The sequence below is a fragment of the Capra hircus genome, chromosome 6 (assembly GCF_001704415.2).
Source record: "Capra hircus breed San Clemente chromosome 6, ASM170441v1, whole genome shotgun sequence".
NCBI lineage: Eukaryota > Metazoa > Chordata > Mammalia > Artiodactyla > Bovidae > Capra > Capra hircus.
The window spans coordinates 102,152,921-102,168,012 of record NC_030813.1 but is presented as its reverse complement, the minus strand read 5'-3'; the positions used below and the strand labels follow the sequence as shown (position 1 = coordinate 102,168,012).

General features: G+C 40.3%; 1 protein-coding gene across 1 annotated transcript in view; it reads left to right on the top strand.

Annotated features, from left to right (window-relative positions):
- SLC10A6 (solute carrier family 10 member 6) overlaps positions 1 to 5,158 on the top strand; it is a 68,877-nt gene extending 63,719 nt beyond the window's left edge. The window contains exons 6-8 of the mRNA XM_005681872.3: positions 303 to 460; positions 1,760 to 1,970; positions 2,226 to 5,158. Of these exons, the coding sequence (XP_005681929.2) occupies positions 303 to 460; positions 1,760 to 1,970; positions 2,226 to 2,235 (379 nt within the window). The 3' untranslated portion in view covers positions 2,236 to 5,158. The remainder of the gene's footprint in view (positions 1 to 302; positions 461 to 1,759; positions 1,971 to 2,225) is intronic.

Genomic DNA, 15,092 nt, shown 5'->3' with positions numbered 1-15,092 from the left:
CTTTAATCCCACCCTTCTGTGAAGCCTTCTCTAATTTACTGGTGAATTTCTACACCATCTCCCTGACCCGTCATCATGCTTGGTCGTGTGTTGTTTCTGTGTATCTTGTCTTTTCACCCAGATTCCTAGGGGAAGCATTCAAGAGGTGCTTCTTAAGAGACCAACTACAGAGTAGGTACTCAGCAAATAATTATTGGAGCATTTTTAGTAGTCTCAGCTCATGGCTTGCACTTATTACTATACATAAGAGAAGATTTTTGTATAGTCCTTATTGCTGGTGCATACAATTTTTGTCTTGGTAGGTGCAGGACAATTTCCTTAGAAACTGGAACTCAGAATGTTCAGATGTGCTTAACCATGCTGCAGTTATCCTTCACTGCAGAGCAACTGGCCCAGATATTTAACTTCACATTGGCCTATGGACTTTTCCAGATGCTGGATGGGTTTCTCATGGTTGCTGGTACGTAAAGCCCCCAGTGAGTAGGCTTGACTGAAAATTGTTCACGCAGCTCACAAACTCCTTTTTCAGCATGAATCGACATGGGCTGCCCTTGTGATACATTTTCAGCGTGACATTTCTAGGGAACATAGAACGTGTAAACGAGATCCTGTGCTACAGGTGGAAGTTTCACAGGAAAATATTTAAAAAAAGACTGTAAAGTGAGCTTATAAACCAATATGCTTTGCAAAAAACAATGCACTCTCAGAACTGTCCATGAGCAATTATTTAATCTCAAAAATGACATTTGTTATGTTTTATTAAGAAATATTCCAAATGTTATTTCACAGTGCTTCTGTGACTAAGAATTGTGCCAAATGGCTGTGAAACATAATGCATACACATATATTTTTAAAAAACATATACATATATGTCATTGGGCTTCCCTGGTGGCTCAGACGGGTAAAGAATCTGCTTGCAATGTGGGAAACCCAGGTTTGATCCCTGGGTTGAGAAGATCCTCTGGAGGAAGGCATGGCAACCCACTGCAATATTCTTGCCTGGAGAGTCCCATGGACAGAGGAGCCTGGCAGGCTACAGTCCAGAGGTTGCAAAGAGTCGGACATGACTGAGCAACTAAGCACAGCACAGCACATATGTGCTTACCTATCCCTATCATTATATAGGTTCACAGAAGTTAAATTTAAAATATATAGATTGATAGATTAATCTTAGCCATTGTAAATTTTTTTTATTGTTGTCACAGAACGAATTTGACTAAGACTCAAAGATTACTGATATAACTGATTATATACTGATTACTGATAGAATAATCAGTATAAGGAACACCACGGTTTAATTTTCCACAAGATATATTCTAGAAGAGTAAAACCCTGGTCTTAGATCCAAATTTTAATAACGTCTCATGGTGAGACTGATTTTGAAGGAATATGCTTGGTCCATTCCCAGTCACAAAAGCACCAGGGGAGCACCTGATCCACAGTAAGCAATCCACAGGAGTTGCTGACTAACTGAATGACTGACTGACTGGATGAACGGACAGATAGATGGATGTATGGATGCATTGTCAGCAATCTGCTGAGCGTCTCAATCACAGAAGTTTTATTCCAGACAGAAATAGCATCCTGATACACTGAATTATTTTGTTCTAGTTTTCTCTTCTTCCTCTTTTTCCCCATGTCTTTATACATACGTGATCCAAAGCAAACAAACCCCCAAAGTTTTGACCCGTGTACAGTGTTACCAAATTATAGTCTTTGCCAAAGTGATTTTTAAATACTGGTGTGTTTTAACATTTAGCATATAAGATGTACAAGAGGAGATTGAAGAACAAACATGGAAACGAGAAGCCAGGTTGTCAAGAAGCCCGCCATAGGAAGAAATCCACTTCTTCCAAAGAGACCACTGCTTTCTTGGAGATGAATGAAGAAGCCACTCTAAGTCCTGGGCCATCAGGACCCATGGATCTCCATGGGGCTCCGACGCCAACTGGTGACATCTCACATGCCAAGTAGGGGCTTGTTGGTTTGACTACTCCTTGCCTTCCTCAGCGGCCAGTAGACAGTGCAGAGCTGATGAGTGACTTCTGTTGGCAGGGCTTATGGGAATGTTTGTGTGTGATGTTAACATATTTATATTTTTGTGTGGATTGTGAGTTGTCATAGGATCCCCTTGGAGAATATGTTCTGCCTATTTCTGGTTCTTCCTTTGGGGGTTTACACAACATGTTTACTAGTTGCTATGTGTGTTCTTGTCTCCCGTACAGTGAAGAGTGATTCCCACCGTTACATGAAGTCGTCAAGCTGTGAATTTTAATCTCACAAGAGTTAAGCCTCTGGGTAGAGATGTCACCTCACACTGCAGGGCAAGTACAGAGTCTGGACCCACTTGACTTCTTGACTTTGGGCAAGTGCTTTGGGATAGTGGGGAGAAAGCATACAGCTCTTATAAAAATGGGGTTTTTCTCAAATGCTGATTGTTTTTTAAGGGCTTGAAAATCCTCTTAGATTTATAGATGTAATGAGGGATTACATTACATTCCCTAGAGGGAATCTAATGAACCCTTGAGGGTAATATTTTTACTCCCTAGAGATAGCCACATGTTTATTCTTCTAATATATAGATTTATGAGATATATAATTTAAAAAGTGCATTCCATGTATACTGTTTCATAAATCACTAAATGATTAATCACTGACTAAATGGACATGAGTTTGAGCAAACTCCAGGAGATGGTGAAGGACAGGGGAGCCTGGGGTGCTGCGGTCCATGGGATTGCAGAGTTGGACATGACTTAGCGACTGAACAGCAAAAACCAACACTATATTACAGAGCATCTTTACATGTCAGTCTGTGTTGACCTACCTCATTCTTTAGAACAGTAGCTTCATAGAAGTATTCTAGTGTATGGAAGGATTGTAATTTATTTCACCAATTCTTATTCAAGGACATTTAGATAGCTTTCAACTTCTTGGTATTACAGTGCTATTACAAACACCTGTGTCTCCATGCCAGTATTTCTGTAAGATCATTTTCTAGACTTGAATTGCCAGGCTGATTGCACATTAAAATGCTGGGCAGAGAGCTCTCTGGCAACATTGTACCAGCAGTGCCTGAGTTTGTCTGGTTTCCCACAGCCACATTCATCTTAAGAATGATCGCTCTGCTTTGTGAAAATATCTTATTTAAAATTGCATTGTTAAAATTGAGTGAAGCAGAGTATTTTTCATGAGTGCGTGTTCATGTCCTTTGCCTGCTTTTCTATTTATTTTTTCCTTTTTGATTGATAAATTTTAACACATGGTGGACAATGACTCTTTGCCCTATGTTTTGTCAATATTTTACCCCTCTTTTGTCTCTTAGTTTTGTATAATGTCTTTTGCTGTATGGAAGTTTCATATGTTCAGCTTTACTAGTCTTTCAAAATTGTTTTTTGACCTCAATATCTATCAAATGTTAGAATATTTATATCTTTGTGTGGATCATGAATTGTAAAAGGATCCCTTTTTCATGAATGTATGTGGCCCCTTTTCAGGGAGTTTTTTTTGGGGTCAACATATTTACTAGCTGCCGTGTATACTGTCTGGCAGTAGATAAAACCCATCCTTCTCCTCTAACATTATTAAAACTATTTCCTATATTTTGTATTACTTTTATTGACTAAATATGTACATATTTATTCTATTTTTTCTATGCTATGTTAAAAATCTAATTGTCTTAATATACTGAATCAGTCTTTTCTCTACTGATATGAAATGCCACTTGTATAACTTTCTATTACTGTGTTTTATTGGGATCTGTTTGGCTCCATTTTAAAATTATTTGTAAATTGTGAAATGTGTAAAAACATATTGTCTGAGATTAGTGCTTTACAATTTTATTTTGTAACTATACCCAAGAACTTATAGGTTATATATATAATGTCAATGGTTATTATGATATTTTCCCAATTAAGGACATCTTCATAGTAATACAGAAAGAGACATATTAGGTATCACAAGTATATTTATATGGAAAGGACGTACACACAGGTGTGACATGATTGTTAATTCTCAACTGCCGCAGTTAACATAGCAGAATTGGATGTTCAGAGATCCCCAGTTCCAAAATGAGCATTACCATGAGTTTGAAAAGATCCAAAAGAAAGGGATTAAATCATTTGTCTACATAGGCACCTAACAGAAAATGGTAAATTCCCATGTTCCATTCTCCAAGTAGTAACTGCACGATCAGTGTTTACCACCATTAGGACAGGTCTGGAGACAAGTACATCAAAAGCCATCCTTTAAGACAGAAACAACAGAAATCAATGTAAGGGTTTGAAAGTAGTCACACTGGATGATTGCCATCTCCAGAGATGGTATGTAAACACATTATTGAGAGGAAACAGAAATAGTCAAGTTGAGACTTCCCTGGTGGTCCAGCGGCTAAGACTGTGCTCCCAATGCAGGAGGCTTGGGGGTTTGATCCCTGGTCGGGGAACTATATTCCACATGCTGCAGCTAAGAGCTTGTACGTGGCGACTGAAAGATCCTGCATGCTGCAACTAAGACCCAACACAGCCAAATAAATAAAATAAATATGGAAAAAAAAAGTTGTCCAAGAGGTCAGGCATTATCTTTAAAAAGAATGTAACTAAACAAAAGCTCTAACTGAATAAATTGTATTCCAACTGATCTAAATAATCACGTGTTCATAAAAGCAGGGCCCCTATGAAGTTCAGAAGTGGGGAGTGCAGAGAAATGTTAAGCAGAATGAGTCAGCTCTGTGTCTGGAAAAGACCCAGGTGGGCAGCTGAGACAGCAGAGTGTAGTGGGAAGAACCTGGGCTTTACCAGGGCTATTTATTGTAACACACTTAAAGAGCTAGAACAGGTTGTTGTCAGGCAGTCCTAGAATTGAATCCCAGCTGTTATTTGGACAATCTTGAGCAAGGTTCAGTCTCCTTTCTTAAAAAGGATGTTATCCTACCCACCAGTGGGTTGGAATCACCCCTGGGACTGCCTGGGCTTTGCAGTGGGCTGCCCTGAGACCCTGACCAGTCTACCAGTGGGTTGGCCCTGGCTGACCTCCTTTGGCTGTGCAGTCAACTACACTGGGACCCAATGGTACCAACCAGTGGGCCTAAAGCCACTGCACTAGGCAGGGCCTGGCAGGAACAGGGCCAGGACTAGCCTTGCCCAACAATGTGTCCAGTGCAGTCAGCCCTGCCATTAAAAAAAAAAAAAAAAAAACGGGCTCATGCAGCCAACATAAGGTGAATGCCTAGAGCATATAGCTCTGGTGACCAGAGGGAGTGTACTGCTGAGGCCCATAATGTGTCTTCTACATAAGGCACTTTTCTAAGATTGGGAAACATAACCTACCTACCTAATGCAAATGAAAGAACTAAGTCAATGAAAAGACAGAAGAATATGTTCCAAATGAGGAACAAGACCAAAATCTCAGAAAAACTAAGTGGAGATAAGCAATTTACCCAACAGAGTTTAAGGTAATGATCATACAGATGCAAAACAAATTCGAGAGAAAAATGGATGGGGACTTCCCTGGTGGTTCAGTGGCTAAGACACTGTATTCCGTGCTCCCAATGCAGGGGGCCTGGGTTCAATCCCTGGTCAGAGAACTGGATTCCACATGCTGTAACCAAAGATTTCACATGCCTCAGTGAATAGCAAAGACCCCACATACTGAAACTAAGACCTGGCACAGCCAAATAAACATTGAAAAAAAAAGAAAAATGGATGAACACAGTGAGAAGTTTAACAGAGAGCTAGAAAATATAAAGAACCAAACAGAGCTGGAGACTACAATAAAAGAAATAAACATATACCATAGAAGGAATCAACAGTGATTAGATGATATGGAGGAATGGATCCATGAACTAGAAGGTAGCAGAGGAAATCACTCAAGCTGAAAAAAACAAAAATCAGTTTAAGAGGCCTCCAGGACAACATCAAGCATACTAACATTTACAGTATAAGGGTCACAGAATGAGAGAGAGAAAGGGGCAGAGAACATACTTAAAGACATAATAGCTGAGTATTTCCCTAATCTGGGAAAAGAAACAGACATTCAGGTCCAGGAATCACAGAGTCCCAAACAAGATAAACCTACTAAAGAGAACCACATTAAGACACATTGTAATTAAAATGGCAAAAATTAAAGATGAAGTGAGAATTTAAAAGAGGCAAGGGAAAAGCAACTAGTTATGTACAAGGAAATTCCTATAAGATTATCAGCTGACTTTTTAGTAGATTGCAGGCCAGATGGGAGTAACATGATATATTCAAAGTGACAAAAAAATGTACACCAAGAATACCCTACCCAACAAGGCTATCATTTGGGTTTGAAGGAGAAAGAATTTTACAGAGAAGCAAAAGCTAAGAGAGTTCAGCACAACTAAATCAACTGTATAAGAAACGTTAAAGAGATGTCTCTAAGTGGAAAAGAAAAGGCCATCAGTAGAAATATGAAAATTGTGAAAGAAGAAGTCTCATTGGTAAAGACAAATATACATAAAGGTAGATCACTTATAAAGCTAGTAGGAAAGGTAAAAGACAAAAGTAGTAAAACCATCTATCTCTAAAATAACTGGTTATTGTGGATACATAAAAAGATGTAAAATATGTCAAACACATGAAATGTGCGGAGAGGGAACAAAAATGCAGGGTTGTTACCAATGCACTTGAACTTAAGAAATCAACTTAAATATACACACACAAAAGAGAAAGGAGCCCAAACATAACACTAAAGATAATCATCAAATCATAAGGGAGGAGAGCAAAAGATGAAAGAACAGGACTTCCCTGGTGGGAATATGCCAGTGATTAAGACTCCACACTTTCACTGCAGGGGGACATGGTTCAATACCCGACTGGGGAACTAGGTTTCCACATTTGCACAGTGCAGTAAAAACAAACAAACAAAACAAAATAGAGCTTCAAAACAATCAGAAACAATGAACAAAATGCCGGTAAGTATATACCTATTACTAATTACCACGAAGTGACTAAATGGATTAAAAAAAAAGACACACATATACGCTGCCTCGAAGAGACTCACTTCAGATCTAGAAACACACACAGACTGAAAGTGAGGGGTGGAAAACAGCAGAAAGCTGGGACACCAGTGCTTATATCAAACAGGACAGACTTTAAAACAAAGATTGTAGCAGAGAAGCGCATTATATAATGTTACATAAGATATCAATCCAACATAAAGATGTAACAATTGTAAATATATAGGCACCCAACATAGTGGCAGAAAGTGAACAGGAACTAAGAGCCTCTTGAGGGTGAAATAGAAGAGTGAAAAAGCTGGCTTAAATCTCAACATTCTAAAAACTAAGATCATGGAGAGCGGTCCTAAGATGGCAGAGGAATAGGACGGGGAAACCACGTTCTCCCTCACAAATTCCTCAAAAGAACATTTCAACGCTGAGTAAACTTCACAAAACAACTTCTGAATGCTGGCAGAGGACCTCAGGCACCCAGAAAAGCAGATCATTGTCTTCAAAAACAGGTAGGAAAAAATAGACGGAAAAAAGGGATAAAAGAGGTAGGGAGGGAGCTCTGTCACGGGAAGGGAGTCTTAAAAAGAGAGAAGTTTCCAAACACCAGGAAACACTCTCGCTGCTGAGTCTGTGGCAAGCCTTGGAAGCACAGAGGCCAACATAACAGGGTGGAAAAATAAATAAATAATTAAAAGCAACAGATTATGAGCCTAGCGGTAACTCCCCCAGCGGAGAAGCAGCGCAGACGCCTGCATCCGCCACTAGCAAGCGGGGCTGGGCAGGGAGGCGCGGGCTGCAGTGCTTTTTAAGAATCAGGCCGAAATGCCCTGAGCGTAACCAGAGTGAACTAACTTGGGCTAGCAAACCAGACTGTGGGATAGCTACCACGCAAAAAGCTCTAACATAAGACACCACCAGGACCACACACAGAACAAAGGATGGAACAGAATTAGCCCGCTGCAGACCATCCCCCTCTGTTGACAGGCAGCCAGAGCCGGAAGGGCCAGAAGGGGGCAATCGCAGCCCCAGAGGGACATTAACTTCCAAACTGCAAGCAAGCTTCTTTGCTAACTAAGACTTCTTGGGGTTCTGGACAGTCATCATCTGCCTGAGAAGGGCGCCAGCTGTACACCCAGAAAACTGGGCAGCAGGGACGGGAAAGGCGATAAGTTGCAGCGACTGCACTCGCCAAACACTGCTCGGTCCTGGGAAGGGCACAAAGCGCAGGCCCAACTGAGTCTGCGCCTCTGAGGACTCCCTGAGTGCCTGAGCCTGAGCGGCTTAGACCAGGGAGGTGCATGCAGCCCAGGGCCAGCCTCAGACGGTTCGGCGGAGCAACCTAGACCTGAGCTGTGTGCGCCGTGAGCGGGGACAGGCCCAGCAGGGCTGAGACACTGCGAGCACACGCCAGTGTTATTTGTTTGCAGTGTCCCTCCCTCCCCACAGCGCGACTGAACAAGTGAGCCTAAAAAAAAAAAAAGTGTTCACCACCATCCCCCTTGTGTCAGGGCAGAAAACAGACACTGAAGAGACCAGCAAACAGAAGAAGCTAAGACAGAGGGAACCACCTTGGAAGTATAGATCTTAAGAATATAAGTCAGACCAAGGAACTATCCCAAAATGAACTGACCCCACACTGCCCACAACACCACCAGAGAAAGTCCCAGATATACCTTTACGATTTTCACGATCATTCTTTTTCTTTTTTTAAAAATTTTAACATTTTTAAATTTTTAAGTTCTTAAAGCAAACGCCATATATATATTTTTCTGTGGTTGTTGTTGTTTTTTTAATAATTCTTATGACTTTTTTAAATTTTTTCATTCATTCTTTTATTTAATATTGTATTTTTGAAAATCCAACCTCTACTCTAGATTTTTAATCTTTGCTTTTTGGTATTTGTTATCAATTTTGTACCTTTAAAAACCCAATCTTCAGTACCCATTTTTACTTGAGAACGAGATTACTGGCTTGACTGCTCTCTCCTCCTTTGGACTCTCCTTTTTCTCCACCAGGTTGCCTCTGTCTCCTCCCTCCCCCTTCTCTTCTCTACCCAACTCTGTGAATCTCTGTGTGTTCCAGACGGTGGAGAACACTTAGGGAACTGTCTACTGGCTGGATCTGTCTCTCTCCTTTTCATTTCCCTCTTTTACCCCCCTGGCCACCTCTGTCTCCTTCCTCCTTCTTCTCTTCTCTGTATAATTCCGTGAAAATCTCTGAGCGGTCCAGACTGTGGAGCGCACATAAGGAAGTGATTACTGGCTAGCTTGCTGTCTCCTCTTCTGATCCCACCTCATCTCATTCCAGTCACCTCTAACTTCCCCCTCCCTCTTCTCTTCTCCATGTAACTCAGTGAACCTCTCTGGGTGTCCCTCAATGTGGAGAAACTTTTCATCTCTAACCTAGATGTTTTATCATCGGTGCTATATAGATGGAGAAGTCTTGAGGCTACTGTAAAAATAAGACTGAAAACCAGAAGCAGGAGGCTTAAGTCCAAATCCTGAGAACATCAGAAAACTCCTGACTCCAGGGAACATTAATCGACAGGAGCTCATCAAACACCTCCATACCTACACTGAAACCAAGCACCACCCAAGGGCCAACAAGTTCCAGAGCAAGACATACCATGCAAATTCTCCAGTAACACAGGAACACAGCCCTGAGCTTCAATATACAGGCAGCTCAAGTTACTCCAAAACCACTGACATCTCATAACTCATTACTGGACACTTCATTGCACTCCAGAGAGAAGAAATCCAGCTCCAGCCACCAGAACTCTGACACAAGCTTCCCTAACTGACAAGCCACTGATACAACCCCATCCACAGTGAGGAAACTCCATAATAAAGAGAACTCCATAAACTGCCAGAATACAGAAAGGCCACCCCAAACGCAGTAATATAACCAAGATGAAGAGACAGAGGAATACCCAGCAGGTAAAGGAACAGGATAAATGTCCACCAAACCAAACAAAAGAGGAAGAGATACGGAATCTACCTGATAAAGAATTCCGAATAATGATAGTGAAAATGATCCAAAATCTTGAAATCAAAATGGAATCACAGATAAATAGTCTGGAGACAAGGATTGAGAAGGTGCAAGAAAGGTTTAACAAGGACCTAGAAGAAATAAAAAAGAGTCCATAGATAATGAATAATGCAATAAATGAGATCAGAAACATTCTGGAGGCAACAAATAGTAGAATAACGGAGGCAGAAGATACGATTAGTGAAATAGAAGATAGAATGGTAGAAATAAATGAATCAGAGAGGAAAAAAGAAAAACGAATTAAAAGAAATGAGGACAATCTCAGAGACCTCCAGGACAATATGAAACACTCCAACATTCAAAATATAGGAGTCCCAGAAGAAGAAGACAAAAAGAAAGACCATGAGAAAACACTTGAGATAATAGTTGAAAACTTCCCTAATATGGGGAAGCAAATAATCACCCAAGTCCAACAAACCCAGAGAGTCCAAAACAGGATAAACCCAAGGTGAAACACCCCAAGACACATATTAATCAAATTAACAAAGATCAAACATAAAGAACAAATATTAAAAGCAGCAAGGGAAAAACAACAAATAACACACAAGGGGATTCCCATAAGGATAACAGCTGATCTTTCAATAGAAACTCTTCAGGCTAGGAGGGAATGGCAAGACATACTTAAAGTGATGAAAGAAAATAACCTACCGCCCAGATTACTGTACCCAGCAAGGATCGCATTCAAATATGAAGGAGAAATCAAAAGCTTTACAGACAAGCAAAAGCTGACAGAATTCAGCACCACCAAACCAGCTCTCCAACAAATGCTAAAGGATCTTCCCTAGACAGGAAACACAAAAAGGGTGTAAAAACCCGAACCCAAAACAATAAAGTAAATGGCAATGGGATCATACTTATCAATAATTACCTTAAATGTAAATGGGTTGAATGCCCCAACCAAAAGACAAAGACTGGCTGAATGGATACAAAAACAAGACCCTTATATATGTTGTCTACAAGAGACCCACCTCAAAACAAGGGATACATACAGACTGAAAGTGAAGGGCTGGAAAAAGATATTCCATGCAAATAGAGATCAAAAGAAAGCAGGAGTAGCTATACTCATATCAGATAAAATAGACTTTAAAACAAAGGCTGTGAAAAGAGACAAAGAAGGCCAATACATAATAATCAAAGGAACAATCCAAGAAGAAGATATAACAATTATAAATATATATGCACCCAACATAGGAGCACCGCAATATGTAAGGCAAATGCTAAGAAGTATGAAAGGGGAAATTAACAATAACACAATAATAGTGGGAGACTTTAATATCCCACTCACACCTATGGATAGATCAACTAAACAGAAAATTAACAAAGAAACACAAACTTTAAATGATACAATAGACCAGTTGGACCTAATTGATAACTATATGACATTTCACCCTACAACAATGAATTTCACCTTTTTCTCAAGTGCTCATGGAACCTTCTCCAGGATAGATCACATCCTGGGCCATAAATCTAGCCTTGATAAATTCAAAAAAATTTAAATCATTCCAAGCATCTTTTCTGACCATAATACATTAAGATTAGATCTCAATTACAGGAGCTGCTGCTGCTGCTGCTGCTAAGTCGCTTCAGTCGTGTCCGACTCTGTGTGACCCCATAGATGGCAGCCCACCAGGCTCCCCCATCTCTGGGATTCTCCAGGCAAGAACACTGGAGTGGGCTGCCATTTCCCTCTCCAATGCGTGAAAGTGAAGTCGCTCAGTCATGTCCGACTCTTAGCAACCCCATGGACTGCAGCCTACCAGGCTCTTTCATCCATGGGATTCTCCAGGCAAGAGTACTCGAGTGGGGTGCCATTGCCCTCTCCCAATTACAGGAGAAAAACTATTAAAAATTCCAACATATGGAGGCTGAACAGCACGCTGCTGAATAACCAACAAATCACAGAAGAAATCAAAAAAGAAATTAAAAAATGCATAGAAACAAATGAAAATGAAAACACAATGACCCAAAACCTATGGGACACTGTAAAAGCAGTGCTAAGGGGAAAGTTCATAGCAATACAGGCATACCTCAAGAAAGATGAAAAAGTCAAATAAATAACCTAACTCTACACATAAAGCAACTAGAAAAGGAAGAAATGGAGAACCCCAGGGTTAGTAGAAGGAAAGAAATCTTAAAATTAGGGCAGAAATAAGTGCAAAAGAAACAAAAGAGACCATAGCAAAATCAACAAAGCCAAAAGCTGGTTCTTTGAAAGGATAAATAAAATTGACAAACCATTAGCCAGACTCATCAAGAAACAAAGGGAGAAAAATCAAATCAATAAAATTAGAAATGAAAATGGAGAGATCACAACAGATAACACAGAAATACAAAGGATCATAAGAGACTACTATCAGCAATTATACGCCAATAAAATGGACAACGTGGAAGAAATGGACAAATTCTTAGAAAAGTACAACTTTCCAAAACTGAACCCAGGAAGAAATAGAAAATCTTAACAGACCCATCACAAGCATGGAAATTGAAACTGTAATCAGAAATCTTCCAGCAAACAAAAGCCCAGGCCCAGATGGCTTCAGCGCTGAATTCTACCAAAAATTTCGAGAAGAGCTAACACCTATCCTACTCAAACTCTTCCAGAAAATTGCAAAGGAAGGTAAAGTTCCAAACTCATTCTATGAGGCCACCATCACCCTAATACCAAACCTGACAAAGATGCCGCAAGAAAAGAAAACTACAGGCCGATATCACTGATGAACATAGATGCAAAAATACTCAACAAAATTCGGCAATCAGAATCCAGCAACACATTAAAAAGATCAAACACCATGACCAAGTGGGCTTTATCCCAGGGATGCAAGGATTCTTCAATATCCGCAAATCAATGAATGTAATTCAACACATTAACAAATTGAAAAATAAAATCTATAAGATTATCTCAATAGATGCAGAGAAAGACTTTGACAAAATTCAACATCCATTTATGATAGAAACTCTCCAGAAAGCAGGAATAGAAGGAACATTCAGTTCAGTTCAGTTCAGTCGCTCAGTCATGTCTGACTCTTTGCGACCCCATGAATTGCAGCATGCCAGGCCTCCTTGTCCATCACCAACTCCCGGAGTTCACTCAGACTCGCGTCCATCGAGTCAGTGATGCCATCCAGCCATCTCATCCTTGTTCGTCCCCTTCTTCTCCCGCCCCCAGTCCCTCCCAGCATCAAAGGCTTTTCCAATGAGTCAACTCTTTGCATGAGGTGACCAGAGTACTGGAGTTTCAGCTTTAGCATCATTCCTTCCAAAGAAATCCCAGGGTTGATCTCCTTCAGAATGGACTGGTTGGATCTCCTTGCAGTCCAAGGGACTCTCAAGAGTCTTCTCCAACACCACAGTTCAAAAGCATCAGTTCTTCGGTGCTCAGCCTTCTTCACAGTCCAACTCTCACATCCATACATGACTACTGGAAAAACCATAGCCTTGACTAGATGGACCTTAGTCGGCAAAGTAATGTCTCTCCTTTTCAATATGCTATCTAGGTTGGTCATAACTTTTCTTCCAAGGAGTAAGCGTCTTTTAATTTCATGGCTGCAGTCACCATCTGCAGTGATTTTGGAGCCCCCCAAAATAAAGTCTGACACTGTTTCCACTGTTTCCCCATCTATTTCCCATGAAGTGATGGTACCGGATGCCATGATATTCATTTTCTGAATGTTAAGCTTTAACATTCCTCAACATAATAAAAGCTATATATGACAAACCCACAGCAAACATTATCCTCAATGGTGAAAAATTGAAAGCATTTCCCCTAAATTCAGGAACAAGACAAGGGTGCCCACTTTCACTGGTACTATTCAACATAGTTCTGGAAGTTTTGGCCACAGCAATCAGAGCAGATATATAGATCAATGGAACAAAATAGCCCAGAGATAAATCCACACACCTGTGGACACCATATCTTCAACAAAGGAGGCAAGAATATACAATGGATTAAAGACAATCTCTTTAACAAGTGGTGCTGGGAAAACTGGTCAACCACTTGTGAAAGAATGAAACTAGAACACTTTCTAACACCATTCATAAAAATAAATTCAAAATGGATTAAAGATCTAAATGTAAGACCAGAAACTATAAAACTCCTAGAGGAGAACATAGGCAAAACACTCTCTGACATAAATCACAGCAGGATTCTTTATGATCCACCTCCCAGAATACTGGAAATAAAAGCAAAAATAAACAAATGGGATCTAATTAAAAGCTTCTGCACAACAAAGGAAAATATAAGCAAGGTGAAAAGACAGCCTTTGGAATGGGAGAAAATAATAGCAAATGAAGCAACTGACAAACAACTAATCTCAAAAATATACAAGCAACTTATGCAGCTCAATTCCAGAAAAATAAATGACCCAATCAAAAAATGGGCCAAAGAATTAAATAGACATTTCTCCAAAGAAGACATACGGATGGCTAATAAATACATGAAAAGATGCTCAACATCACTCATTATCAGAGAAATGCAAATCAAGACCACAATGAGGTACCATTTCACGCCAGTCAGAATGGCTGCGATCTAAAAGTCTACAAGCAATAAATGCTGGAGAGGGTGTGGAGAAAAGGGAACCCTCTTACCCTGTTGGTGGGAATGCAAACTAGTACAGCCACTATGGAGAACAGTGTGGAGATTCCTTAAAAAACTGGAAATAGAACTGCCTTATGACCCAGCAATCCCACTGCTGGGCATACACACCGAGGAAACCAGAATTGAAAGAGACATGTGTACCCCAATGTTCATCGCAGCACTGTTTATAATAGCCAGGACATGGAAGCAACCTAGATGTCCATCAGCAGATGAATGGATAAGAAAGCTGTGGCACATATACAGAATGGAGTATTATTCAGCCATCAGAAAGAATACATTTGAATCAGTTCTAATGAGGTGGATGAAACTGGAGCCGATTATACAGAGTGAAGTAAGCCAGAAAGAAAAACACCAATACAGTATACTAACACATATATGTGGAATTTAGAAAGATGGTAATGATAACCCTGTATGCGAGACAGCAAAAGAGACACAGATGTTTAGAACAGACTTTTGGACTCTGTGGGAGAGGGAGAGGGT